Source organism: Eulemur rufifrons, chromosome 29 (assembly GCF_041146395.1).
Source record: "Eulemur rufifrons isolate Redbay chromosome 29, OSU_ERuf_1, whole genome shotgun sequence".
NCBI lineage: Eukaryota > Metazoa > Chordata > Mammalia > Primates > Lemuridae > Eulemur > Eulemur rufifrons.
In genome coordinates, this window is record NC_091011.1 from 18,499,463 (window position 1) to 18,527,328 (window position 27,866).

The 27,866-nt window shown below is 47.0% G+C and overlaps 1 protein-coding gene across 1 annotated transcript in view; it reads right to left on the reverse strand.

Annotated features, from left to right (window-relative positions):
• The window catches only part of EEPD1 (endonuclease/exonuclease/phosphatase family domain containing 1), a 112,668-nt gene that overhangs the window by 11,968 nt on the left and 72,834 nt on the right, over positions 1-27,866 (reverse strand). The window contains exons 4-5 of the mRNA XM_069461761.1: positions 5,152-5,262; positions 1,526-1,660 (exon numbers count right to left, since the gene is read on the reverse strand). Coding sequence (XP_069317862.1) covers positions 1,526-1,660; positions 5,152-5,262 — 246 coding nt within the window. The remainder of the gene's footprint in view (positions 1-1,525; positions 1,661-5,151; positions 5,263-27,866) is intronic.

The following is a 27,866-nucleotide window of genomic DNA, read 5'->3' on the forward strand; positions in this document are numbered from 1 at the left end:
TTCCGGATGTGGCCCCAGCTTGCCGTCACCATCACCCAGGACCGAGAGCTCCGCAGCTGAGGCTCTGAGCACAGGAGGAGAAACCACCTTAAGGCCGGGAGAGGGACACACTCCCTGAAGAGACAAGCCACATCCGTACCTTACCACTAGCCTGGCCTAGAATGTGCCAGAAAGTACAACGGGCCAAGTGCCTGTCCAGGCCGCTGCTTTATTTAGAGGGTTTGGGCCAATCCTCATGCCACGACAGCATTTTCTCATTAGCCCATTGAAAACAGCCTGCCTTTTAGTGACACTGGGAGGTTCTGATCATAGCACTGCTTGGCCAAAGCCAGAACAGTCCCTCGACATAACAAGGGGACCCAGTACAATCTTAGGAGGTTTTAAAGGTGCTACCCGGCTGACTCATGCATTAGGACCACAGGTACACCCCCCAGGTGTATGTGTGCAGGCAGAGTCCCACCACTGCCGCAGAGAGGGGTACGAGAGGTGCCACTGGGAACACAGATACCCAGTGTATGCACCCACCCACCCACCACCGTCAACTCTGCAGCTACGACTGTGAGGTGGCGCATGGCCTTGCAGCCCCAGCACAGGGGCTGGCCCAGCCCCGGCTAGCAGACACAAGGTCCAGCCCCCTCAACTGCCAGAGATAAACTGTTGGGGTTTGGGGAGACTCTCAGGCTCGAGAACTGCTCTGAGAAAGCAGGAGTCTCACGTGCCCAGCAGGTGACGGGCTGGCTGGGCTCTGTGGCAAGGGGCCACTCTTGCCTGACCTGTGATCTCATAATTGAGTGCTACGGGGACAGTGTTCACTGCCTGCCAACTCAGCCAAGTGTTTTGGCCCCTGGCTTCTCCGCCCTCCCGCTGCCCAGCTTCTGACCACTTTGCGGTTCATCGACACTTCCCAAGGGCACACAGAGGGAATCAGGTCGACCTGCTTGGCTGTTCCTAGACACTGGTGAGACAGAGACGCCCATTTGGGTGATGCCGGTGATGGGCTGGCCCTGGCCCACAGCCTGGGGTGCCTTCTGAATCCCCTCCAAACCCAAACTACCCCTAGAGGGTCCCGTCCCCCTGGTAATAAAGGAAGCAGCTGAGGAGAAGGGCAGTTCTGCCACCCTCGAATCCAGCCACTGCCACACGCCGGGCCGTGGTAACCAGCACCAGGAGGGCTGAAGAATCGCTGATGGCACCTGTGAAAGGCAGACAGTCCCGGGCCCCGTCCCGGAAATTCTGTGTCCGGGGTGGGGTCTAGGAATCCCTGATGGAAAGAAAATCTCTCTGGTGTCAGGGTATGTGTCTGGCTTAGAAGCTGCCCCCTGATATCACAGTTATCTGGGTTCAGAGTCCCTTAAAATCCCTTTCATTGCTGGCTGGGACAAGTTCACCTACCAAGGAAGCCCCAGGAGCAGGTGCAGATCCAACCCCGAGAGAATAAAACCAAGGGAAAAAGAGGAGGCTTCTGTCACTTACGGTTTTATAAAATGAGAATTTTTCTTTTTCCTTTTTAGAAAGAAGTAGGTACCTTGAACCTCGCGAGGTACGGGCTGGGGCCCGCGGGTCTCCCGTGCCCGTTGCTGGGCGAGTTCTCCTGGGAGGTGGCATCTCTCAGCTCCACACCAGCTGCCGCGTCCCACAGGAATCCCGAGTACCCAGCCCCCTGCAGTGGAGAGGGAGACAGGGTCCTGGTACCAGAGTCCTAGCGCTGCACGGAGCAGCCCAGCACGGGGGAACCGGCAGGAGAGGCCGGAAGAGACGGAGGACAGGCAGCAGGCTCTGCTCTGGGTCCCAAGATCACTCGCACAGGGGCTGTTCCTAAACCAAAAGCACACTACGAAAGCCACAGCTGCTTTCCCCTGGCCCCTGCCACTCCCTGCCCCCACCCTGCCCAAATAATTTCACACATTGCCAATTCCAGAGCTTTACATACAGCCAGGGGGCACCTGGGCTCTTCTCTTTCTAGGGGCAGGGGGAGGGGGAAGCCCAGACTAACCAAAGAGTTACCTTTATTATAAATCATCGAGGCAGCAACTCACACCCTCATTTGCCAGATGAGGACACTGCTGCTCAGAGAGGTTAAGTAACTTCCCTAAAAGCCCGCAGCTGTAAATGGCAATGCTGAGAAGAACAATAAGACTCCAGGGGATGGGATTTGTTACTGATTAGCTGCTGCTTACAACAAACGGTGCCTGGCACCTGGGAGAAGCTCAATCAATACCTGCTGGGTGAGTGGAGGTCAGAGCTAATAGTCCTAATGGTTTGGAACTGGCCAAGGGCCTCCGCAGGTGGACAGGGCCACACGCAGAGGCCTGAGGGAGGGGGGTGGTGGGACAGAGTCCCTGGGCCTGGTGCTAGACCCCTGCCCCTCTGACCTGCCTGCTTCACACTGCTGCCACTCATGGGAAGAAGACACCCTTCTCCCACCCCAGCCCGGCCTCCGGAGGCTCCCTGGCCACAGGAGCACTTCCTCAGTGGCCGCTGCTCCAGAGCGGTCAGCGTGGCTTCCGAGTGGCCAGCGATGCTCATCACTGCTCCTCCTCATTGCAAAAGGAGGGGAAGTGACTCTGCACAACCGTCCTCCTGAGCGGCTGTCACTAAAGTCCCCAGTGTCAGCTCAGGTCTAAGCCACACACGTGACAGGCGTGTTTTTAGGGGAGGGAGGAAATGAGGGGGAACAGTGTTTTGCATGCTGTGCGTTTCTCTATTTTAACATTATCTCCTTGCCCGCCCACTGGGGAGACTGCACTGGGTTAAGCATTAGAAGACCTGCACCTCAGTCCCACCTGAGCAGGGGGACCCTGGTGAGCCACTTGGATTTTTCTAAACCTCAGTTTCCTCAGAGGTGAAGTGAGGTAAATCTGACTGCCCTGTCGGTCCAGGGGGCTTATCTCCCCAGCTGCCATGTCCCCAGCTGCGGTGCTGGAGTGACCCACCTAAAGCATGGCCCAGGTCACCTTCTGCCTAACTTCCTTCAGTGGCTCCCCGTGCCCCACTCTGCGGTGGGTGTGTGCCTCCCTCTTCATCTTCAGCACTGCCCCTCAGGCTCCCAGCCTGCCCCCCACACTCTCCACCGCTGGCTTCCCGGCCCCTCCTGGCAGCCTGCCCTGCTCCCCCCGGCTGAGGGACCCCCTTCTCTCGAACAGCACAGACTCTCCGGCTGGACAGAGTGAACGGGGTCACGTCCAAGCCACACCTCACATAGCAAAAGGGTAACTTTTGGGCACTTGGTCTCCATTTCCCCAGCTGCCCCGCCAGCTATGGTGTGAGGACGGAGGGAACCGGATGGAAGGTGCCTGGGCACAATCATTTCGGTCATTGGAGAAATGGCAGCGGATGCCACCACTTTCTCATGCTTGTCTCGAGAAGAGACCGAATGTTCGTGATCAGCAGATATATTTTGTTTGATTCACATAGTGTTTTGAAAAATTTTTTTGGATTGTCTGTCCATGGGTTTAAAATTCATGAAATTTCCCACTAAAATGAAACTGGGGGATTTGGCCACACCGGACCCCACAATACTCCATGGAAACAACTGGCCAGACCTGGACCCAGCTGCAGCCTGAGACAGGCGTGAGCTCTCAGTCCAGCGAGGCCCGGCCAGCCTGCTGCCTTGGCACGTGCTGCCAGGCCCTGGCCTGTGCCCTGTCACTGACGCATTCCAATGCACGTTACCTTTTCAACTCCTATAGCCGCCCTATGAGCTAAGGGAGAGCTACTGCTCCCATTTTACAGATGGAGGAACTGAGGCCGAGAGAGATGGTTTGGATGGAACTCAAACCTCATGTTATTTTCCAATGCCTTTGACACCCCGACCTGGAGTAGGGTTACTTGTCTTGTCCCTCCATTAGACTGTGACCTCCCTGAGGGAGGGACAAGGTCAGGTTCAGGCTGGGATTCTCACTGGCTCTTACAAAGAGTAAAACATGCAGGGCTGGACAGCTGGGTCTATTTTTCTTGCCAATCTGTATCTGGCACAGAACACAGAGCCTGGTACATAGTAATCTTTCATTAATAACTTGTCGAATGAAAGAATAAATAGAGTGTATTGAATGGACAATAAAAGCTTTATGAACCCTTAGACACCTACATACATATAAAGTGCTATTAACAAAGCAAGCTGGACTGGGCATGGTGGCTCACACCTATAATCTCAGCACTCTGGGGGGCTGAGGTGGGAGAATTGCCTGAGGCCAGGAGTTTGAAACCAGCCTGAGAACATAAAAAAATTAAAAATTAGCTGGGCGTGGTGGTGTGCACCTGTAGTCCCAGCTACTAGGGAGGCTGAGGCAGGAGGATCATTTAAGCCCAGGGGTTCAAGGCTGCAGTGAGCTGTGATCACACCACAGTGCTCCAGCCTAGGGTGACAGAATGTACCCAGGACACATTTGTGATTTAAGCACCCACGTTATAAATATCAGTTATATAAGTATAATCCATGTATGTTTGTAAGCACAGTAAACATATACTAAAGATTAAAAAAATCTGCATTTATAGGAGAATTATATAATGACACATTTTTTTCACTTATGATTACTTTTCAGAAATCTTTTGAAAATCTAAAACTCCAGTGATATTAAACATTCCATGGTGAGTAAAATGGTCTTGAATATGATATGTAACAGGGAAGATGTAGACATACAGAGATTTGCCCGTATCCATATGGGTGATACTGATCAAAGAAAATTCAAAATAAAAATCTGCTAAAAATTTCAATAGAACATTTCTATGTGCATATTTTCCACCACTGAAAGCACATACTTCATGCATGTATGACCCAAGGTGAATCTGAAGTTTTCAGTCCACAAATAATGGGCTCTCCACAAACTTGGCAGTGGACAGAACTGTGGCAAAGGGATTATAAGGACAAAGGACAGAAATACCCATTTGCTGCCTTGGCCCAGAACAGGACTTCTCCTCTCCTCCCAACACCCTGAGCTCCTGTTTCCGTCTGGGCAGGAATCCATTCCTGATCTAAACATGAAACGAGAACCAGGGCATTTAAAAATGAATGGCAATGATTTAAAAACCGGGCAGAAGTGCAAAAATGCATCAAGGATATTGGCTAAAGAAATTTTTAAGTGCCCTTGATGAGAGGAAAAAGTATGTTTAAATAAAATGAAGAGAAAGGCCAGGTTTTGCAGATGAGGGCACCTTCTGGAGCTGACTCGAGGGCTTCTCAGCAACGACGGCTCTCCAGCATCCCCGGGGCCCCCTCCACTTGCGGATGTTGGGCAGGATGGGCTGGTTGAGCTCCGCGCAGAACTGCAAAGACAGAGCACAGGTCACATACTCAGCGTGGGTTCCACCTCCAGCAGTCCTGGCTGGGGAACCCTGTGTGATTCTGAGTCATCAGCCTTATTCAGGGACTTGTTGAACTTCATCCCTGTATCGCCAAACCCCAGGGTTTGCGGAGGCCCAGATGACTACACAAGCACCACAAATTAAAAAGTGAACTGTCCATCTACGAAACACCAAATTCCCAACTGAGGACTCTCGGTTCATAGAAATTGATTCTCTCTATAGCATTCTTGCACAAACGGTTTTAGAAAACATTGTCAGAATCCTTTTTATCCTTGTGAAAGCGGTGAATTCCAGGTCCCAGGAAGATCTGGATCAGGGTCAAATCCAGATAGGAAAAGAGACGAATGAATGCATGCGGCCTTTCCTCCCTGGGGCTCAGCTTAGAGGGGCAGAAAGTGACCCCCAGCTTCAGCCTGGACCACTACAGCGCTACCGTGGTTTTCTTCTGTCACGGGTGGCTACTACGCCCCACACGCGTGTACACAGCATGTGTACTTCTTTTTGCTTATGCACGTTCCACCAATATGGCCACAAAATGACTATCACTAAGGCAAAATAAACATTGTGACTTCAAAGTATGTAGCAGCTCCTCTAACTCACGCCTCAAACACAACCCCTCTCTTAGGGTTGGTCCTTTTAAGGAGTCCCCAGAGTTGGTCAGATTCTGGCCCAGTTTTTGAGATGCTCCAACATCTGGTACTGCCCCTGCCGAGTAACGCCCACTTGTCCCTTCATGTGCCTTGGGGCACACCAGTTGTCTCTTTCTCTGCCCCCTACAAGCAAGGGCCTCTTGGCTTCCTTCTGAGCACACCACCGCTCTTTCCCTTTAATGAGCTGCCCTTAGTGAATCTTACTCAGCTCACGCCTCTTCCTGGAAGACCACAGAATCCGTACCCACCACTCAGATTTCTCCTGAGTTTTGAACTGTATTTCCAACCGCCTCCTTAACGTCTCCATCTGCAGGTCTCCTTAGCACCTCAAGCCAGCAGGTCCCAAAGGGAACATGCTCTTCCCCTTCCTCACCCTGTGGCTGTCCCAGTCATGTCATTTCCAGCCTTCTGGCTGCTCTGCTCTCTCCCTCTCCTCCCATCCTCCCACTGATGTACTGTCGCATCTGTCCGGATCCCCTCTTCTGTTATCCACTCTGCTGGGGCCTGTTTCGGAGTCCTGTCTCTCTTACTGGGACACTGGCATAGCTTCAAAGAAGCTTCTCAGTCTTCGGAGCCACCCTGCATCTACCCACTAGGCACAACGTCCTGGCCATGCTGATGCACCTACCACCCCATGGTTCTCAAAGTGTGGTCCATGGACCAGCAGCCTCAGTATCACCTGGGAACTTATTAGAAATTCTCTGGCTCCATCCTAGACCTACTGGATCAGAAACTCTGGGGTGGGCCCAACCCTCTGAGTTTTAACAAGCCCTCCAGGGAATTGTGACACATGCCAAGGTTTGAGAGCTGCTGCGGCTGCCCAGGTCCTCCCTAAGCATCTGCCCGGATCCCAGCAGGGTGTGAGCAGACAGCCTTTAGCCGGCAGCCCCCTCCGGCACGCCCCAGCTGTAGAGCGCTGCCCTCATGCCCCTCGGGATGGCCCACATCCAATGGCTGGGAGAGGCCAGGGTCTATAGGTCTGGTCTTTGCCTTCACGTTGCTTACTCTGTAAGGGGGAAGACCAGGTACAAGCAGATACAGCCAGTCATTCTGATAGTGCCAAGTACAGTGGAGAAAATGAAACCGGGCGAGGGGAGGGAGAGTTCGCGGAGGACTACTTTAGATAGGGGCTACTGTAGGAGTCCTGCTGCTTTTACAGTTAGTCGCTTATGTTTCTGTCTTTCCCCAGCAGTGGGCTCCACAAGGACAGGGACTATACCTGGGTCACCTTTATAAACCCCCACCCAGCACAGAGCACAGCGCGCAGTGATGCTCTCAAGCATTTGGCAGTGAGTCAGGAAACTCAAGGGAAGACCACAGTTTTCAAATCTGTGCATGACAAACAGAAGCGGGAATTCCTCCCTGGACTATTACCTAAGTAATTTCATAAATTTTAACTGCCTTTTTGCACACAGATATGCTCTATGCTGCCGAGTGTGTCTGGGAAGTCTCTCTGGAACTTGGCTATCAGTAACTTTTGTTGGTTCCACTTTCAACACTGCCCAGTGCAGAGTGGCCGTGGACAGTGTTATTCCTGGGCGGGGTGTGGGCTTCGCCCCAGATGAATCCCCCTGGCCAGATGCTCCTGGCGGGGAGCCATCCTCAGATGGGAGATAAAACACTTTAGAAAATGCAGCCAGAATTTATCGACTAGAACTTTAGGGTTCTAGCGACCAAATGTACATCACGAAGGGTCCAATTTCCTGCCGGGGAGTCATTTGCTTGCTGAGTGATCATTAGAGCTGAATCCAAGAATCATTAAACACGAGAGCGGCTCTCCAACATCCACGTGGTGCTTTGCTGTCCTCCACGCAGGGCCACCCAAACTGAGCTGCTCACCAGAATCCCTTAGGAGGCACCCCGGGAAGCTCTGTTTTTAAAAAGTTCCCCTAGGTGATCAGCCAAACAGGTAGACGAGAGAGCCCCAGCCCCATGAGACCCGTGCTGTGACTCGCTGCCTGCAGGCAGCTGTGCCATGAGGATGGTTCTCCCTTTCCAGAAATCTAATCTCTCCTCATCCTCACAAAGACCTTCAGATACCCAAGGACAGGTGAATCTCCCATTCACGCCCCAACTGCACCCAGCTTGGACACCCGCCTTCCTGGCAATGCCACTTTGATGGGAGGGGTCAGAAATGTGAGGAGGCAGCCCAGGCTGACGGCACCGATTTCCATCCTCGTGCTCTCAAAGACGGTCTTTTGTGCTAGTCACGTTGTAATCCTCAGTTGTACCTGGGAATCTGCTGAAAATGCAAATTCTCAGGCCCCACCTGAGACCTACTTAATTAAACGCTCTGGGGGTGTGGCCCAGTATTCCGCATTTTCACAGCCCCTCCAGAAGATGCTGACATTTAGTTAAAGTTGATTTCATGGAAGAAGGAGAGACGTTCTCATTTTTCTTTGTTTTCTTTCAAAAACCTTTCAGTCACAGGAAACCTCTAGGCACCCTAAGGACACAGAATCTCTGACCTCTAAGGACCACCTTTATTCTGCACATCTGAAGTCTTGTTCTTGGTAACCCCTCCCAGCCCACAGAGCAGATCACCCCTTGCTCTGCCCTCTCCTTCAATACTGCAATTGTTATTGGGAACAATGATAATTCGAGAGACCAGGGAGATGGGTGTTTATGGCTGAAAGCATTCCGTGACCCAATTTTCAGGATCAGAGTTAAGTAAAAGGTAGATATTTTCTCCTATTTCTAGGACTGAAAAAAGAATTGTAGTTTGTTAAGTTAGTTGACCATCTGCACTAACAGTTCACAGCAAACCTAGGGAGGGGTGCACCTTTCAGACCCTTGCTACTCAAAGTGTGATCCGTGGACCAGCAGCATCGACCTCTCGTGGGGGCCTGCTGGAAGTGCAAACGCTCGGGCCTGCCCCAGACCTGCTGCATCAGAGTCTACATTTTCACAGGGTCCCAGGGTGATTTCCAAGCACCTCCAGCTTTGAGAAGCCCACTTTAGAGGCTTCCTTTTGACAGGCACCAAGGCGGATGCTGTTGTATACACCATCTCTATTATCCCCGGCACAGTCCACAGGAGGCAGGCAGGTTCCAGTTATTCATAAGCAAAGTGCTGCACACAAAGGTTAAGCCCAAGCTTGAATTTAAACCCAAGATTACATGGCTGATAAGTGTCAGCAGGAGGTCTGAGCCAGGGTTGGTTCCTGGTGCTCTGCCTCCTGGTCCCAACAGGTGGAACAGGTGGAGTCAGGCAGGTTCTAAAGCGTTGGGGCCAGCCCCCACTTACCAAATCCTTAGATCCTTTCTCCCCAAAATTTCAAAAAAAAACAAAAGCATTCTCTGAGAGCCCTCAACCTGAACTCTGCCTTCCATTGTTTTATTTAAAGCAGCTCCTTCTCAAATTTTCTGCTTCACCCATAGGAGAAAGAAATAATACTCTCATAAGTAAAAGTGGCTCACCAGGGCAGAATGGGTGGGAATGGAAGGCGGAAGGCGTGTATTTCCCAGGTTATTCTGATCTGCGGCCCCTAAATACAGCCACTCTACCCCCACCTCGGTTTCTAAAACCCCAGTGGCCAGTTCACCTGCCTCCATCAGAATTACACTGATTCTTGTTTTTAAAACCAATGATTAGTGGACCCCATCCTTGACTGAGTCAGAATCTCTGAGGTTAGGGCCAGGGTTTGTAATCCTAACAAGTTCCCCAAGCAATTCCAAACTGAAGTTTGGGAAGCTCAAAGGAGGTTGGACAATTACCGATTAAGATTTAACCAGCCTTCCTGTTTTTAATACCTAGGGTCTGGAAAGACACCTTTTATTATTCAAAACAAACAAATACCATGTTAGCTCTCCCAGCCCACACCTTGGAAGTCTCTCTTGTGGATCTTTTAATAGATACCCCAGGAGATAATGTGGTGAGTAATTACCACCTGTGACAGGTATTTGCTGAATGAACGAATCAAGGGATCTCCCCTGGGATCCCACCTATGGCTTCTCTCTCTCAGAATAAGTTATAGGAACTACCATGGGCTCCACTTGTTTTTCTAGCATCAGGCCAGACGGGTGAAGTCACCACTGCTTAGCACACACAGCCAGCTGGTCAGAAAGGAGAGGACATTCGATCACTGCCACCCGCCCTGGGCTCAGCAACAAGGGGTCTCAAAGTCAGACATCTTACCTCCATTCTACAAGGTGCCCAACGTGCTGGCATCTGGAACTGCCAAGTCCTAAAAGACACACACAGCTGCCCTGGCTGTGACCTTAGGTTGTGCTGTATCTCAGGTCTGCCCTGGGTCAGCTGATTCTGCTTATCTCTGCAGTGACAAACGGTTCCAGGGCTTGAAACCAACCGATTTTTGCCTGTGGATCTTTGGACTTTTTCCCTTACTTTCACCCCTTCCTTTTTCTGAAATGAATATTCCTCAAATCATCTGGTACCGACTGGGAAATAAAAATAATAAAGGAGTTCCAACTTCACTTGGTGGCCTGTCTGGCTACCCACAAGCTCAGAGGTCCTTTGGTCTCCCCCCTGCAGTGAAGTTAAAGCAGAACCCGGGGCTCTGTGAGCAGTTTATAAAGCTGTGTCGCCAGCGGTGCCCGCACAGTTAGCTGCAGACAGAACACCAAGCGGGCTGGCAGGCATTTTAAAGTAAACTCCAAATGGCCGTCTGCATCCTGCTTCCTGGATGGGTGGGGAGGACCTGTTTTCGTTTTGAACACTCTGGGTCAAATTTCCAGATGAAGCTGCTTTGGCTTCGCAAAGTCGGGTGTTTCACTTGCTTTCCTGACTCTGGACGTGACTTCCCTTGGACAATGAGTTTTCCACATGGTAACAACCGATTTCCTCTGTGCTCTCAGTGGTGGTGATTGAAGCAGCACTATTTTGGTGGATGAAGAAGCACAGGTGAGTTCTCCTTAAAAAGATAAACTGCCACCAAAGGAGAATGAAGCCCCATCATAGGTCATGCAGGGTCAAGAGACGGAACTCTCATTTGAATACAACAGGAAACAGGGCAAAGGACAGAGACAACATTTTTAGAAATGTTCACGGTAAGCAAAGGCTCATCCTTGCCAGGACCTTCAAGCACTTGGGGAATGTTGCCGCCAATATTAGAAACCAGGACACCTGCAGATATCTGTAAATAATCGCACGGAGGGTGAAATCAAGCAAGGGTTAGGGTCATTAAAAAATGTCAATGTCCTCTGCAAGAAAACTGAGCGACGCAAAAGCCAAATTACACCTAAGTGTAAACTAAATATTAAAATCATGTTTGGCCTTCTAAATTTAACAAATAAGCCTATTACAAAGTTTTTCTAGGATATTTAAAATATCAAGATGTTGGTATTTTGAAAGGCCATATGGGCTACAGGGTAGAAATCTCAGTGCCTGCATGGTTATTAGAGGCTGTCCGGGTGCAAGCACACGTCCGGGCAGAGATGGGCTGGCACACAGGATGCAGTACGGACATAAAGCAAAAGCAAAGAGAACCTCCGCTCTCCCTCAGTCTTTATGGGAGAGGAGGGGATTGCTCCTCGGCTTATGCCCTTCCCGCAGAGCAAGGACGAGGTGTGGCCACCTTTGCGCCAATGCAAAAGCAGGGGCACATCCCAGGGTTACAGGCCCAAGGTGGCGCAGAGGGCAGGGTGCCACTCCGGAGCCTCACACAGCACTCAATCCATTTCTCCTTCACGCCCAGGAGCCTGAGGAGGGAGAAAAGGGAGGGCTTTCCCTCGGCGGCTCAGAGGCCCAGTAAGCAACTGTCCCTTTCCAATACCGAAAGAACCGCGCTATTTCCTCACAGCTCCGAGGGTTTCCTCGGAGGGCCACCTTTATGGGCTGGACGGAGAGGAGCCCGGAAGAGCTCTGGGATCTCACACACGTCACTGAGCATCTTTGGGCCTCAGTCTCCCCATGTGCAAAGTGAAGGGATGGGAGAAGATGGCCCCGCCCCAAGGGTCCCTCCAGTTCTAAAACCGTGTGATCCTAGAACTCCGGGAGGAGAGGAGGGAGACCAGTAAAGGTGGGGGGTGTGAGTGTACAACCGGGAGGGGAAATATAAGGCTCTCATGAACATTAAAACTCCTTTCTCCCTCCTTCTCTGTGATAATTGCTGTGTGAACTCCATGGAGAAGCTGACGCCACCAACAGGATGTTGGGTTCATTTTCCAAAGGCTTAGTTCCCCCAAATAAGAGGTCCACCCTTCTAAAAATGGTGTCAGCTTTCCTCGTCCGTCCCCCAGTCCCCCTAAAGACCCCTTGCTGAACTTTCTGTAATAAGAGCTTCCTTCTAGCAGGTAGTGATCCTAAAAGGCTAATTTGGGTAAATCCAGCAGTGGTAAGACACAGGTGGCCAACGACTTACAACCAGGTTAGCTTCTAGATCCTGTAAAACACAGAGCCAGGAGGAGGAATGGGAGGGAAAGGGAACCAATGTTTACTAAGTGCCAGGTATGTGGCAGGCACTGCCCACAATGGTCACATTCAGTCCTCAGGACAACCCCGCCAGGCAGGTACTAATACTCCCATTTGACACTCGAGGAAACTGGGGCTCAGAAAAGTAACACGGCCGTGTTCCTCACTGCCACGGAGTGGGCCAGGCAGGATGAAAACCCAGGCATGGCCGACTCTAATGCACTCAGAAAACACAAACTAGACCAACTGACCCAGGAGACGGGTGTGTGCACCCCACACCTTCCAGCTTCCGAGGTCTCTGGAACTCAAATCTGCACAGCCACCACCCTACTGAGGTCAGTTTCATCACTGATGCCTGGGGTCACACAGGCCTCGATGAGCAGCTCACAGGGAGGTCGGCCATCAGACAGCCTTCCTCCCAGGAGGGGCCAGGGACTGGCAGGCCACACCCATGCCATGCGGCTGGGCATTCGGAGTCTCTCAGGGAGCCCTGCTCCCTGCTCCGAAAGCTCAGGCCCCACCCTTCTTTGTCAAGAGAAGCGATGGGCTTCCAGCTCCTCGGTCACCAAGTGCCACTTCTAGGGCAGCTCCTCACATGCTTCTCCCCTGGGGGCCAGCAAAAAATGGCAGATGACCATCCATTCTTGTTTAAACATTCTCACCACGCAGAGGAAGACAAAAGCAAACAAACAGACATTTGCTCAGCCCCCACAACCAGCTAATTATTAGCTGCTTTTACAGAACCGAGGGAAGTGACACCCACACACACTCCTGTCACACTGCTGGTTCTTTTAGTCTTCACGTGTGCCCGAAAGATATCAATCACGTGGTTCCTGAACAAGATGGTTAAAAATACGTGAAGGGGACATCAAAAACAAAACAAAAACCTTTCAAGGGCAATTAAAACATTTTTTTTGCAAGGGCAACTGTAAAAGTGAGTGCAAGAAGGAGTTGGAGAGTTGGTGGAGATTGAAGTCAAGTCAGGACCAGGAAGGGAGACGCAGGGGGCACAAAAGCACTCCGGAGGGACTCTCCACTCCACGCTGTCCCCATCATCGTCAGTGTCACGCTCATCACTTATTTTGCCCTTTAGGAATGTTTCCAAAGGCTCTTTTCTTCTCCAAAGGTCTTTGGATGCTAAGACTCTTAATCCTAGATGGGAGCTAAGACTTTGATAGTAATTCTGTGGGCTTTCTTTCTTTCTCTTTAAATTGAGGCTTATGTCCTGCTATAAATAAACACAAGCTCAGGATAATTTATAATGAAGAGAAAGAGAAAAAATTAATATTAATGACATTGTTCAAAGACCACCACAGCTAATCATTTTGGTGGAACTCCTAGGCTGTTTCCGAAACATTTTATCAATATAGTTTGTCTACCCATATGGACACATACACACACTTGTGTGTTCTGCTTTTCCCACTTACACTGTGTCATATTATTACAAACTCTTCAAAAATCACTTCATGGGCCATCTAACATGCCATTTATAGCATGCCATCCCCTTGGTGGTGAAGGTTTTGTTGGTTGGAAGCAACGTCTATCTTTTTAAAATTCATTTTATTTTACTATAAACACCCTAAAATCACCTAAGGTAGCAATGAAATCTCACCCATTATGTATGGCCTCACATGCTCAAAATGATTTTCATCTACATGTTAAAAAAATCCCAACTTAGAGCTTTAAATTATAATGTCTTTGTTTCGAAAGTGAATCAGGAGTTTGTTTTTGTTATGTTTTGTTTTAATATATGTACCTGTGATAAACAGGGTCTAGGGACCTAGACAGTGACTGGCCAAGGACATTAACCCCCTGAAATGTATGATCAGAAAGGACATGACTCTTTTTTCCTTTTCTTTTCTTTTTTGAAGAGACAAGGTCTCACCATGTTGCCCAGGCTGGTCCCCAGCTCCTGGGCTCAAGCCGTCCTCCCAAGTAGCTGGGACTACAGGCACACACCCCCATGCCTGGCTTGACTCTTTTTAATCTCTGAGTGACGGAACAGATGAGGGTCTTCATAAATGGCTTAGTTTCTTTTATCTGAAGATAAACAATCCTCACCTTAATTTTTTTCCCTCTAGCTTTGTTCATAATAAAATGGCTCTTTGGAAAAGGTGTCCTGATGTCAACCTGTATTTGTTAGGACCCTCAGGAGTGTGTGAAGCCCCAGGCAAGCTGAGTACTTTGGCCTCTCTGTGTTTAAGAGGACTGTGGAATTGCCAAGCCAGAACCGGTGGGAATGTCTACTGTCCCTCTGGTGCTTTAAGCAAACCCACCGAGACTCCAGCAGCAAACACCACTGCTATCACACGGATTTCCCTTCTGTGGAGAAGAGCGCTTCCACGTCCTGAGTGCTCAGTGGGGTCCATTCATTATTTAATAGTGAAGTTAGGAACACAGACTCAAGAGAAAGGCCGCCTGGATTCAAACTGGGGATCTCCCATTTACCAAGAGTGTTGACTCTGGGCAAACAACTCATCTGGTCTGTGCCTCAGTTTCCCCATCTGTAACGAGGGGAAAAGAATCATTCCTGCTCCATGAATTTGCTATTTCTAAAACAGGCAGCACAGGCCTGGGACCCAGCAAGTCCCCCTGCATGTTCTCCCGGTTATCAGACTGGGGCAGCTCCCTCCCTCCTAGACCACAGAGAGACAGATCTTGCCTTCAACATTCCACACAGTTTCCAAAATACACCAGCTGAGGAAGTAGGCAAGAGTAGTGGTGTGGCCAGGAGCTAGGACACTGCATGCTGGGAGGTAGAGCCCCCACAGCAGATATGGGAGAGACGGGAAACTGTGGTTGCTAATATTCTCTTGTGAGGAGGAGAATGGATTCATCCAATCATTCAATAAAAATTAACTAGCACCAACTAGGTGGCCACCCTGGGCTAGGTTCTTGCCTTAGTTTGGTTTGGTATAATGAATATCATAGACTGGGTGGCTCAAACAATAAACATTTAATTCTCACAGTTCTGCAGCCTAGAAGTCTAAATCAAGGTTCCATCTGATTATTTTCCTGGTGAGGGTCCACTTCCTGGTCTCTAGATGGTTGCCTTCTTCCTGTGTCCTCACATGGTGCAGAGAAAGAGAGAGAGAGACCATCTCTCTTAAGTCTCTTCCTATAAGGGCACTAATCTCATTGATGAAGGCTGCACTCTCATGACCTAACTACTGCCCAAAGACCCAACATCTCCAAATACCATCACATTGGGGATTAGGACTTCAGTATATGAAGTTTGGGGGGACACAGATATTTAGTCCATAGTAGTCCTAGAGCTATAATGGTGAGCCAAAGGGATGTGGTCCTTTGCTCAACCCAAGCTTACAGTCTTGGGATGAAGGCATGGGGGTGGAGATGGAGGCACACAATTATTAATCAAATAATCACCCTTGTATAAAACTACAGCTGGGACCTGTGCCACATAGAAGTGGTTCAGGAGCCTTGTGTGCATCCAGGATGGTGGTGGGGTTGGGGAGGGGGTCTGACTTCACTGTGGAAAGCTTCCCCAAAAAGGTGGTGCTTGGGCTCAGAATGCAAGGATAAGAGGAGTTAATTGGGCCAAGAGAAGGGGAGAGCATTTCAGGCAGTGAAATAGCACATGCAAAGGGCCTGTGGTGGGACAAAGCATGGAGAGTTTGTAGCACAGAGGGGCCAGTGTGGCTACAGCACAGAAGGGCCTGGCCATGCAGGTCCCCACATTCCCTGACAGAAGCTTATTCCTTATCCTATGAGCAATCCTAGAAGGTGTGAACAGGGGACCCAAAAGGCTGTGGGCTGCAGTATTAGAGTACAGGCTGGGAAAGGGTTAGGTGGTCACAAAAATACCAGGTGGGTAGTGCAGTAAGAGATGGGGGTAGCTCGACCAGGGGGAGAAGAAAGGGCAAACTTGATAGATAATTAGGAGTTCATGTGACTTGGCCCAAAAGAAGTGAGCAAGAAAGGTATTCGAACAAAGACAGTACATGAATGTTTATGGCAGCAGTATTCTCAATAGCCAAAAGATGGAGATGGCACAACCCCAAATGCCTATCAACAGAAGAACAGATAAAACATAGTATGTCCATAAAATATTATTCATCCCTAAAAAAGAAATGAAGTACTGATAGCTCCAGCATGGACAAACCTTGAAAACATTACACTAAGTGAAAGAAGCTAAACACAAAAGGCTACCTACTGTAAGATTCCATTTGCACAAAACATCCGGAGCAGGTAAATCCCATTTTGGACAAAATACAGATCAGTAGTTGCCAGGGGTTGGGGGAGAGGGGAATGGGGAGTGACTGCTTAATAGATATGACGTTTCCTCTTTAGATGATGAAAATGTCTTGGAACTAGACAGAGGTGATGGTTCCACACATAGTGACTACACTAAATGCTACTGAATTGTTCACTCTAAAATGGTTAATCACTAATTTTATGTTATGTGAATTATACCTCAATAATTTAAGAAGTGACTTGGGTGACGGGTTAGATGTTGAAGGCAAAGCAGAGGAACTGCTCTTTCATTTAACAAACACTGAGGACTTAGCAAGCTGTTCTCAGCCACAGCTGTCAAGTTGGCCGTCCTTGTGGAGTCCTCGGTCAGGGGGAGACGGCAGGTCAGCGCCCACCCTGGGGCTGGGCAGGCCACCTCTAGACAGGGAGGACTTAAGACTTCTCTCCACACATGGCTACTGAGCACTCAGGAGAGAAGCTCCCAGCCCAGTAATTCTTGGAATACTAGCTCTTTGAAGCTCAAAAAAAGACAGTTTTAGGGCAAATAAAGTAAGTACTTCTTTCCAAATTAGGCACTAAACTTGTGAGTAATGATTGAAACTAATTATTCTAAGTGGAAGCAGGTCTGAAAATAGCAGTGAGTGTGAGGATTTTGTGGCTATTTCAGGAGAGCCTAGGGAGGTTGCAGGCAGAGCAAAACAACCCAAACGTCAGAGCAGATACACCGGGATGGCCACGCCATGGTTGGCAGGGAACGTGGATTCCAAGGTTTTACATCACCTAAGGCACATGTCAGTGATGAAGGCTGAGAACCTAGAGTTTCAGCTGGTACTTCCTACTGAAATGCTGAACCCAGAATTCTCCAGGAAATGTCAACCACGTATGTTACAACATTTAACTTCTAAAAAAAAAAAGCATCTGCCCCCAGCTTGTAAGATGATGATAACTTATTTCCTAAGAAAAACCATGTTGATTTAGCCAACCCCAGCTCTTCCCTTCTTCTGTCTTCTTCCTTCTTTGATTTTTTTAGGGGAACAGGCTGAAAGAATGGGTAAGGCAGAGGGGAGAGACTGTCTCCAAGTCCAAACAAACCACCCCACGATACAACTGATTAGTAAGAGCATTTTTACCCCTGAGGTGTCAGAAGTCATACATGGAAACAAAAAGGGTAAGGATGGGGAAAGGAAGATGGAAAAGAGAAAGCTGACACAAAAGGCAGGGTTAATACTTATTTAGGTACTTAAATTCAAATGGACTAGAACAAAGCCGGCAGTTTACATTAGCTCCCACTCCTACCCTCTTACATGAACACCCACATATTTTTTAAGCCCTGGGGACACATTTTCTCATACTGCCTATAAACACTGCAGGCTGGTTCTCTCTTAGACTGGCTCTAGACTGTCAGGCTCCCAGCACTTCCCATGCATATTTCTATGAAGAACCCAGAGGTACTTAGGAACTTCCACATTAAACAGAATTAGCACTTATGGACCCTCAGGGAAATTGCTCTTGTTGCCATTTTTCTTATGAAACGCCAGCCTTCAGCTATTCTAAATGGTGTTTATGCAGCCTGCCTTCCTCAGCAGCCATGGTCATAAAGACTTCAAAGCTGTGGGTGAAAGTGCCGGTGACTCATGACATTTTATTTTGATTTGCATTATGCCAAATCCTAATCTTTAAAGTCTGCATATTTCCTATTTTATTTCACATAGACTTGCAGACCACATAGACTTGATTGTTCCTTACTGCGTGGGCAGCAAGGGATGAAGAGACCTGCAATTTTTCACTCCCAGATACTTCACGGCAGTCAGAACTACAGGTGCCGTTCATGAAATAGCACTCTCAGTTTGGAGGATGTCCCGACACTCACTGGCTCTCAATTTTTTATGCTAATGGGAGAAGTGGGAAGCCAAACCCCCAAACTACCTTTTAGTCAAGCTTTCTTCCCATTAAATTTTTGGCCAGAGGCGCTTAAAAGTAGCCAAACTGCCTGGTGTTAGTTTCACAGGATTTTCTGGCTCCTTCCAACATACTAGGAGTGGGTGGACTAAAACCAAACCAGACAGAGAGGAGAAGAGAAGGGTTACAAAAATCAAGCTGACGCCCTGGCGAGGGCCATACCACGGATGCCACGAGAGTGCTGCAGGCCTGGAGGAGACACTGCACGTCAATTACTCGTAGCCACAGCAGCACGAATTGCCTAGAATGCTCACCACGTGCCACATGCTGGCTCTTTACACACGGGAATGATGGGATCCACACCACGGCTCTGCGAGGGAGGCATCATCATCCTCGCTCGACAGCTGAGTAACACAGGGCTGAAGGGGTTAAGTGAGGGGTTCAAGGTCACCCAGAGGGTAAGCCGCTGAGCCAGGATCCCAGTGCACTGACCCCCGCGCTGCTCCAATTCCCACGGAAGCGACTCTAAGGAGGAAGCAGTAGCATCACACTTGTGCTTCAAACTTGTGTTACCTTGGTAACAACACAAACGAGGGACTGAAACAAACGAAATTAGAGAGGCCAAATTATAACTTTGTATGTTTTAATTTTTCCTCCTGGCTTTCAAAGATTCTAGAAATTTCACTTTTCTAGCCATAGTATAAATACCAGTTCACTGGTATAAACTTTATTCATATTCTCTCTTTCACAAACTATATATTAATTCTTTTTCATAAATAAAAAGCTGATTAAGTGCTGCTACCACATAAATTAAGCACCCAAACCATCAAAATGTGTCCCTGCCACACCCTGAAATGAAGCATAGAAATACACGTTACTTCTTCCCCTCTATTCACAAATACATCCGCACAGAGTGAGTGCATAAGGAGAATGTGTGGGTAAAGAGAAACAAAGTGAACAATCACTATGTAGCAATTCATTCTGCAACCGGCAGTTTCAGGCAAGCGGAGAGAGGGAGGGAAGAACAAGCTTTGCAGCATAGAGAAGCTTAGCTACGACATAGACTCACATTTGTGATCGGGGAGAAAGGCACTAATGCTTCCCCAGGAGCTGGTGCAAATGTTGGGATTCAGGCAAAACCCGAGAACTCGTTACCTTGTCTCCCAGGTTCCAGCCTTGGGACTGTAAATGCTGGCATCTTGCTTTCGTTCTGGGCACTTTTGAACCCCTGAGGATGCCCAGGAGCTAGACACATTGGGAAGATGGTCCGTGACTCAACAATGTTCCACCAAGCCCCTCAAATAGATCTCTGGACTGTCCTCTTGTGTAGGAAGCGACTGACAGATGCACCAAGAAGGCAGGTAATTTTCGAGTCACTCATGGGTGAGGTGCTGCTTGGTTTCCTTTGCCTGTTTCCTTCCAACCTAATTAATCCTGCATGTTAAAATGAGTCCACTTCACGGACAAGAGTTATATGGGACAGGCTTAGGGCATGGGAAGGAATATGGTGGTGGCACAGTTGGAGTGTGGTGGGACACCAAGTCCAGGATCTAGAAGGTGGTCTTGGCTAATGCTCCTGAGGGAGGTCAGTGCACTCTTCTGAATTTCTACGAAGATAGAGCAAAATCTCTGAAACAAGGCTGGACGTGTTCCCAAAAAATCTGGATAAAGCCTAACCTTCATGATCTCAATGCCTCCTGAAGGGTAACAAAAAAATATTTTACCAGCTGTAGGAATCACTCATTCTAAAGGCATACTTAACAAGTTGACAGAACTCTCCACTGCATTATTTTCTGGCAAAGCAAGCTTTAATGACCAGCTCAATCAGGATAGTTTTGCCTGTTGAGAACATCCAGCATAAATGTGTTCAACAACTTAGCAAAAACAGTTTCACCTGCCTGCCCTTCTGGTTCATTTACAATTACTGACTCGCCCAAACTTTGCTGAATACGAAGTCACGAAGTCACGCTCTCCAGAAACGAATGAATGAATCATTCATGTAAAGTGTCAGAACAGCTAAAAATGTGAATTGAAAGTTTCTAACAAGCTCATTGTTAGCATTTCCTGATAAGAGAGGCATTTGAGGGTAGACTGAAAAAGACAGGAAATTGCATATAACTCCTGTCACCTTGGCTGTATGAGAGTTTGTATGAGGTGGTGGCTACATGCAACAATTCTGAAGAAATAGCAGTGAGTTGGGCACATTTTCCTTCTGTTGAAAAGTAAAACAGAGCTAAGAGACTAATGAGGCACGAGGGAAAAGTGCTTAGGATATAATCAAGGACAAACAGAGGCCCTTCCAATACTGGAAAAATCCCAGAGCAGGCCTTCTTCCAAGCCAATAAATGGACTAGGACAGGAGTTTTCAAACATTTTTGACCATGACTCATAGTGACAAATAAATCTTTATATGGCAACCTGGTATATTCTATTTTTCTGCCTGCCTTCAATCCATCCACCTACCCACCCACCCAGCTACCTACTCACCCATTCATCCATGCATACCTCCACACTCACACACACACACACACACACACACACACGCATACACAGTTGTCCCTCTGTATCTGTGGGCCACTGGTGGGCCAGGATCTCCCTGAGATACCAAAATCCATGGATGCTCAAGTCCCTGATATAAAATGGCATAGTATTTACCGATAACCTATGCACATCCTCCCATATACAATTGCTTATAATACATAACACAATGTAAATGCTATGTAAATAGTTGTTATATTGTATTATTCAGGGAATGATGGCAAGAAAAATAAGCCTGTACACGTTCAGTACAGACACAATTTTTAAAGAAGTATCTTCCATCCGTGGTTGGTTGCATCCACAGATGCGGAGGGCTGATTATATACGGAAACAAATCCTGGGTGAAATTCACTAAAGTGATTTCATCATCTATTATTTGAGAGTCAAACTCAGGTCTTTCTCACTATAAAGTCCTTGCTCTTTCTAGAGTATCATGATGCCTTCTTTTCATTTTCTCTTTGCCAAAACCATGTGAAATGTTTTGTTGGACTTTATGCAGGATAATGCCTTAGAAGTCAAGTCTCCTTAAGCAAAGGGAACTGTCACTAAAGCCAGATCAGCTTTGGGACACGACAGAAGTATAAGTCACTTTTCAGAAACCCAGTAAGTGAAACATTCCGTAAATACGGTGGCCTCCAGGCCCCAGGAATACATCCAGCTTTCAGAAGTCAGGTGTCCCCAATAAGACAACTGCTGAATTTTCATCAGAAACAATGGAGGCCAGAGGCAGGGAAATGGCATATTCAAAGTGCTAAAAGAAGAAAACTCAACTACTTTTATTTTATTTATTTATTTATTTTTGAGACAGAGTCTCGCTCTGTTGCCCGGGCTAGAGTGCGGTGGCGTCAGCCTAGCTCACAGCAACCTCAAACTCCTGGGCTCAAGCGATCCTCCTGCCTCAGCCTCCCAAGTAGCTGGGACTACAGGCATGTGCCACCATGCCCGGCTAATTTTTTTTCTATATATATTTTTAGCTGTCTAGATAATTTCTTTCTATTTTTAGTAGAGATGGGGTCTCGCTCTTGCTCAGGCTGGTCTCGAACTCCTGACCTTGAGTAATCCTCCTGCCTCAGCCTCCCAGAGTGCTAGGATTACAGGCGTGAGCCACCGCGCCCAGCCTCAACTACTTTTATATTTGGGAAAACTATTTTTAAAAAATGAGGATGAAATACATTCCTAGACAAACAAAAACTGAGAGAATTATTACTCATAGTCCTGCCTAACAAGACATCCTAAAGAAAGTTTTTTAGGCTGAAAGCAATGACCCCAGACCAATGTGAACCCTCGTTAAAAAAAAAAAAAAAAAAATGAATAGCACCACTAAAACTAATTATAAAAGATACCATAAATGCATATTTCTTTTCCTTCATTCTCTTAACTGATTTAAAAAGCAATTGTAGAAAACAACATGTATCCAATGGTATTGTTGGGCCTATAACCTATAGAAATGTAATATGGTTGACAATAACAGCACAGAGGAGCTGGGTGGGAGTAGAGAGCAGAGTAAGGAAACACAACAAGTGGTAACTCGAATCCACAGAACAAATGCAAACCAGACATAGCAAGTAAAAAGGCTAATATAGCTAATTCCATAAATACATACTGCTTTACTTTCTTCTCTCATCCTTAAAATGCATAAAATAACAATTATAACAATGCATAGTTCAGTGTGCAACATATATAGGTGTAATGTGTGTAACAGTAGCACAAAAAGAAGGAAGAGGGAATAGAGCTATATAGTAGTAATGTTTCTATGCCTTACTGAAATTGAGTTATTATTACTCTGAAATAGAGTATAAATTTGAAATAAGTCAGTATAAATCTGGTAAGTTAAGATTTATATGATAAACCCCAGAGCAACCACTAAGAAAATAACTCAAGAAAGTATAGTGAAAAGAATTGTTAAAGAAATTAAAATGCCACACTAGAAAATATTCACATAACACAAAAGAAAGCAGTAATAAAGAACAGAGGAACAAAAAAATGACATAAGACATAGAAAACAAAATATAAAATGGGATTTATAACTTTAACTACAGTAGTATTAACATTAAATATGAATGGACTAAACAATCCAATAAAAAGGCAGAGACTGTAAAACTGGATAAAAAACAGGATCCTGGCCAGGTGTGGTGGCTCACACTTGTAATTCTAGCACTCTGAGAGGCCGAGGCGGGAGGATTGCCTAAGGTCAGCAGTTCAAGACCAGCCTGAGCAAGAGCAAGACCCTGTCTCTACAAAAAAAATAGAAAAAAATAGCTGGGCATGATGGTGCATGCCTGTAGTCCCAGCTACTTGGGAGGCCGAGGCAGGAGGATCGCTTGAGCCTGGGAGTTTAAGGTTGCTGTGTGCTAGTATGATGCCACTGCTCTCTAGCTGGGTAACAAAATGAGACTGTCTCAAAAAAAACCAAAAAGAAACAAAAAAATAGGATCCAACTATTATATATACTATGTACAAGAGACACACTTAAGATTCAAAGATGCAAATAGGTATATAATACAAACAGCAAATGAAAGAAAGCTTGAGTGACTATATTAATATCAGAAAAGTAGACTTTAAAACAAAAACTATTACTAGAGAGGAAGAGAGACATTTTATAACATTAAAAGGGCCAATCAATCAAAAAGACAGCCATTATAAGTGTGTGTGTGTGTGTGTGTGTGTGTACCTAATAACAGGGCCCCAAAATGCATGAAGAGAACCTAATAAAATTTAAGGGAGAAACAGACAACTCAACAATAATAGTGGTAGTTCAATACCCACTTTCAATAATGGGTAGAACAATTAGAAGATCAACAAGGAAATAACTTGAACACAACATAAACCAAGACCTACAGACATCCCAGAACACTCAACCCAACAAAAACAGAACACACTTTCTTCTGAAGTGCACACAGAACATTCTCCAGGTTAGACCATATGCTAGCCCCTAAAACAAGCCTCAATATATTTATGAGGATTGAAGTCAAACAAAATATACTCTCTGACCACACTGAAACAGAAAATTAGAAGTCAATAAAAAAGAGAAATTTTGGAAATTCACAAATATGTGGAAATTAAACAACACATATGTAAATAACCAATGGGTCAAAGAAGAAATCATAAGGAAAAACTAAAAACACTTTGAGATGAATGAAAATGAAGATGCAACACACTAAAACTTATGGGATTTAGCTGACGCAATCTTATGGGGATATCTATAGCTATAGATAGTCTTTATGTTAGTAAAGAAGAAAGATCTCAAACCTAAAACCTAAGCTTCCACCTTAAGTACATCAGAAAAAAGAGCAAACTAAACCCAAAGCAAGGAGAAGGAAATAAACATAAAGATTACAGCAGAAACTAATGAAATAGAGGACAGAAAAACAAGAGAGAAAAATCAATGAAACTGAAAGTTCTTTGGAAAATTCAGTAAAAACTGCAAAACTTTTAACTAGACTGACCAAGAAAAAAAGGAGAGAAAACTCACACTATCCCTCCAAAGACCTCCACGTTCTGCCTGAGCTCTAGCTGCCCACACAGACTGTGGCATAGCATTGGGGAGAAGCCATACGGATGTGGATCTCACCCATTGCTGGTTCCTTCTTTCAAAGGTTGAAGATACTACAATTTCTACTGTTTGGCTACACCTCAGTGCCTTCAAATACGTGTGTGCATTCTATCCAGCGTTTATATTGTTATTTGAGGGAAGGTTATTCGGCTAGTAGCTACCCTGCCACTACCAGAACTAGAAACTCCAGGTCCCCTCCCAGAGGCAAGAGGGCATCTCAAGGACAGGTGCCACCGCAGGAAAAGTTTTGACATGGGCACACTACACTTAAATCACGGGCTAGACAAGCTCACAAAACCAGCTCATCTTTTACGAGCCACCACGGCAGTCCAGCAAAACTCTCTCTAGTTGATGGTAATAGAAGTCTTAGCAAAGCATGGGGAGGTTGACTTTTCACAGCCAAAATAAACCTGGTTCTCGTGTACACACTTGAACCTGAACAACTGCCCACAGGCAAGGCCCCCTCAACCTTTAGCCCTGCCTGAAAGGACCTTTCTTCCTCCCTGCATAGGCCCTGCCTTGGCCCCTGCCTGAATTTGTGATCCACATGGACATTATAAGATTTCTGTTATTTTCCTCTAAAAATCCAGAATAGATTAGGAGACTAAGAAGAAGTAACACAACTTATAGAGGATGAAGAAAAATTAATCAAACCATCAAGGAGCACCGCCAAAACACAGCCATCGTGAGTCAGAGCCAGCAGCGGGTGCAGACTCCCTGCCTGGCTCGGGTGACCTGGATAAGACATACCCCAGACATGGTTTATTTCCTTTTCTCTCTCCTACATTCATATCGCTGCATCTAAGTGGCTGTAAAATTTTAAAAAATACTTTTCAACCTAAAATCAGTATGTTCTCATTATTACAGATTACAAAAAAATGGATAATTGCATATGCAATTTTTAATTCTACATAAAACTATTTCACAATCATTTTTAATAATGGAAAGCAGAAAATTTTTTAAAAATAAAAAGGCTTTGGATAAGGTTGGACGTTGGCGAATGGAAGCTAAGATTTGTTAGATTAACTGGGACAGGGCCAGGCTCCTAAGAGTTAAGGAGAGAGGAGCAGGGACAAAGGCTGGCTGTGTAGGAGGAGAATTTACAGTTAGGAAAACTACCGGTAAAAGAAGCAAGAGAAATAAATAGGAGAGTAGCAAAGAGTTGAAAGCAGGGCAAGTATCAGCACATTGCAGGTTCAGGGAGACCTAAATATGTCTGAAGTTACCCAGGAAGGAAATGGTTCTAGAAAGACAGGGATCAAGAATGAGAGCATAGATGTTTCATAAATCAGGCAATTCCCTTAGAATAGCCAATGGGATCAAACCATAAGCCACAGAAAGAAAACTGAAGGATGCTGTTTCCGTGCCAGTGAGACGCGGTGTTGTCTAAAATCTACTGGAACCTAACCACATATATGGCCCTGCTGCAGCCCCCGGGCACTATGCCTCACTGGGAGGGGCTGATCTGCCCCACAATTAGAAACATTTCCTCATGAGGCTACCGTTCTGCAGATGGGGGAAGGTATTTCCACATTTCTCAGGTAGAAAAATGAATCCTACCTCTCCCCGGGTGCAGAGGCATGAACCTGAGGGCTCCATGGAGAAGCTTCCAGAGCTCTGTGACCTCCTGAATGTGGAAATCCAACAGTGTGTATAGGCACACTGTGCATTTTGGGGGGATGAGGGCACACAGCTTTCGCCTGATACTTACAGGGGCAATAGCCAAGCACCACTGATCTAGGACAGGAGTTGGCAAACTCTCTCTGTAAAAGACCAGATAATATACAGTTGGGCTTTGTGGGCTATACCATCTCTGTTGCAATGATTTAACCTACTGACGTAGTGTGAAAGCAGCCACAGACATAAGTTACATGAATGGGCACATCTGTGTTTCAATAAAACTTTATTTAACAAAACAAGTTGTGGGCCAGATTTGACCTGTAGACTGGCCATAGGTTGCTCTGATCCCCCTGATTCTAAGGGAAGGACCCCCCTGTGCAGGGTCTGTGTAGCTCAGAGGGCCACTCCATCTCTGTGCGCCACCCTGCCCTCTGGCCCTGTGCACCCCCATCCCCTCACCCCTTCCTCCTGCTCCTCCACCTTCCTCCCTCTGGTTGGTGGGCCCCAGGCACTCAGCTCAGGAAGAGGAGCTGGCAGGCAGCTGTGGCGGCCTCCACACAGCTAGCCTTGAGTTCCACAGGTGTACGTACCCCCCCCACCCCAATTTCTGCTCACCGGTCCTTTCAAGGAAAAACAGCCAGCTTCCTGTTGACAGGGACATAGCCAGGAAAGTGATTATAATGAGTTTAATCATGATTAGACACTGATCTGATCCAACCCACCGTAAAAAACAAAAACCTACACAGATAATGTGAATACTGACCACTCACTATGGTATTCAAATTAAGCTCCAATTACATGAAGGACTAGGTGTGGGGGAAAAATTAACTAAAGGATCTAAAGAATGCCATTCTGATAATTTTAAAAGAAGACATTGTGTGTGTGTGTGTGTGTGTGTGTATGTGTGTTTAAAAAAGAGTAATTTTAAGTTTATTTTTACAAGTTAAGATTCTTGAAGCAATTAATTTTGACATGTGTCCAATCCACGTTCTCCATCCTTATTCCTCTTGGCTCCCACAATCGCCCCGTGGACCACCCGCTTGGTCGACAGTGCTCAGGCAGCCTTCAGGCCACCTCATGTCCCTTCACCTTTGGATGCTCCTTGACAGCGTCCACATCTGGAGCCAGGAACCTCCTCCTACCTCCTCTCCAGCCCCTCCCACATTCTCTGTTCCTCCTGCTGGAGGAGACTGCACCAAAGCTGTTTTGCTGCAAGCCACGCTTTTAGAAGAGCTGGGTTTTGGTTCTTCATCACCTGGACCTGCTCCCACCCCTGGGAAACGTGGAGACAGAACTGCTCACTATGCCTGTGAAGGCTGCTGTCCAGACTAAGTGAGATCATAGAAGAAAGGCAGACGACCATCTTGAAGGGAGTTGGGAGATGGAGCCAGTCTAGTCACCAGGATCGGTGGTAGGTTACCAACACACCTACGGTAGCCTTAGTGACCTGTCTGCAAAATGACAGGGTTAGATTAGATGTTTCTTTTTTTTTTTTTTTTTTTTTTTAGAGAGACAAGGTCTGGCTCTGTCACCCAAGCTGGAGTGCAATGTCGCAATCACCACTCGCTGCAACCTTGAACTCCTGGGTTCAGGTCATTCTCCTGCCTCAGCCTCTTGAGTAGCTAGAGCTACAGGCATGCACCACTCTTCCTGGCTAATTTCTTTTCTTATTTTTCATAGAAGCAGGGTCTCACTATGTTGCCCAGGCTGGTCCCGAT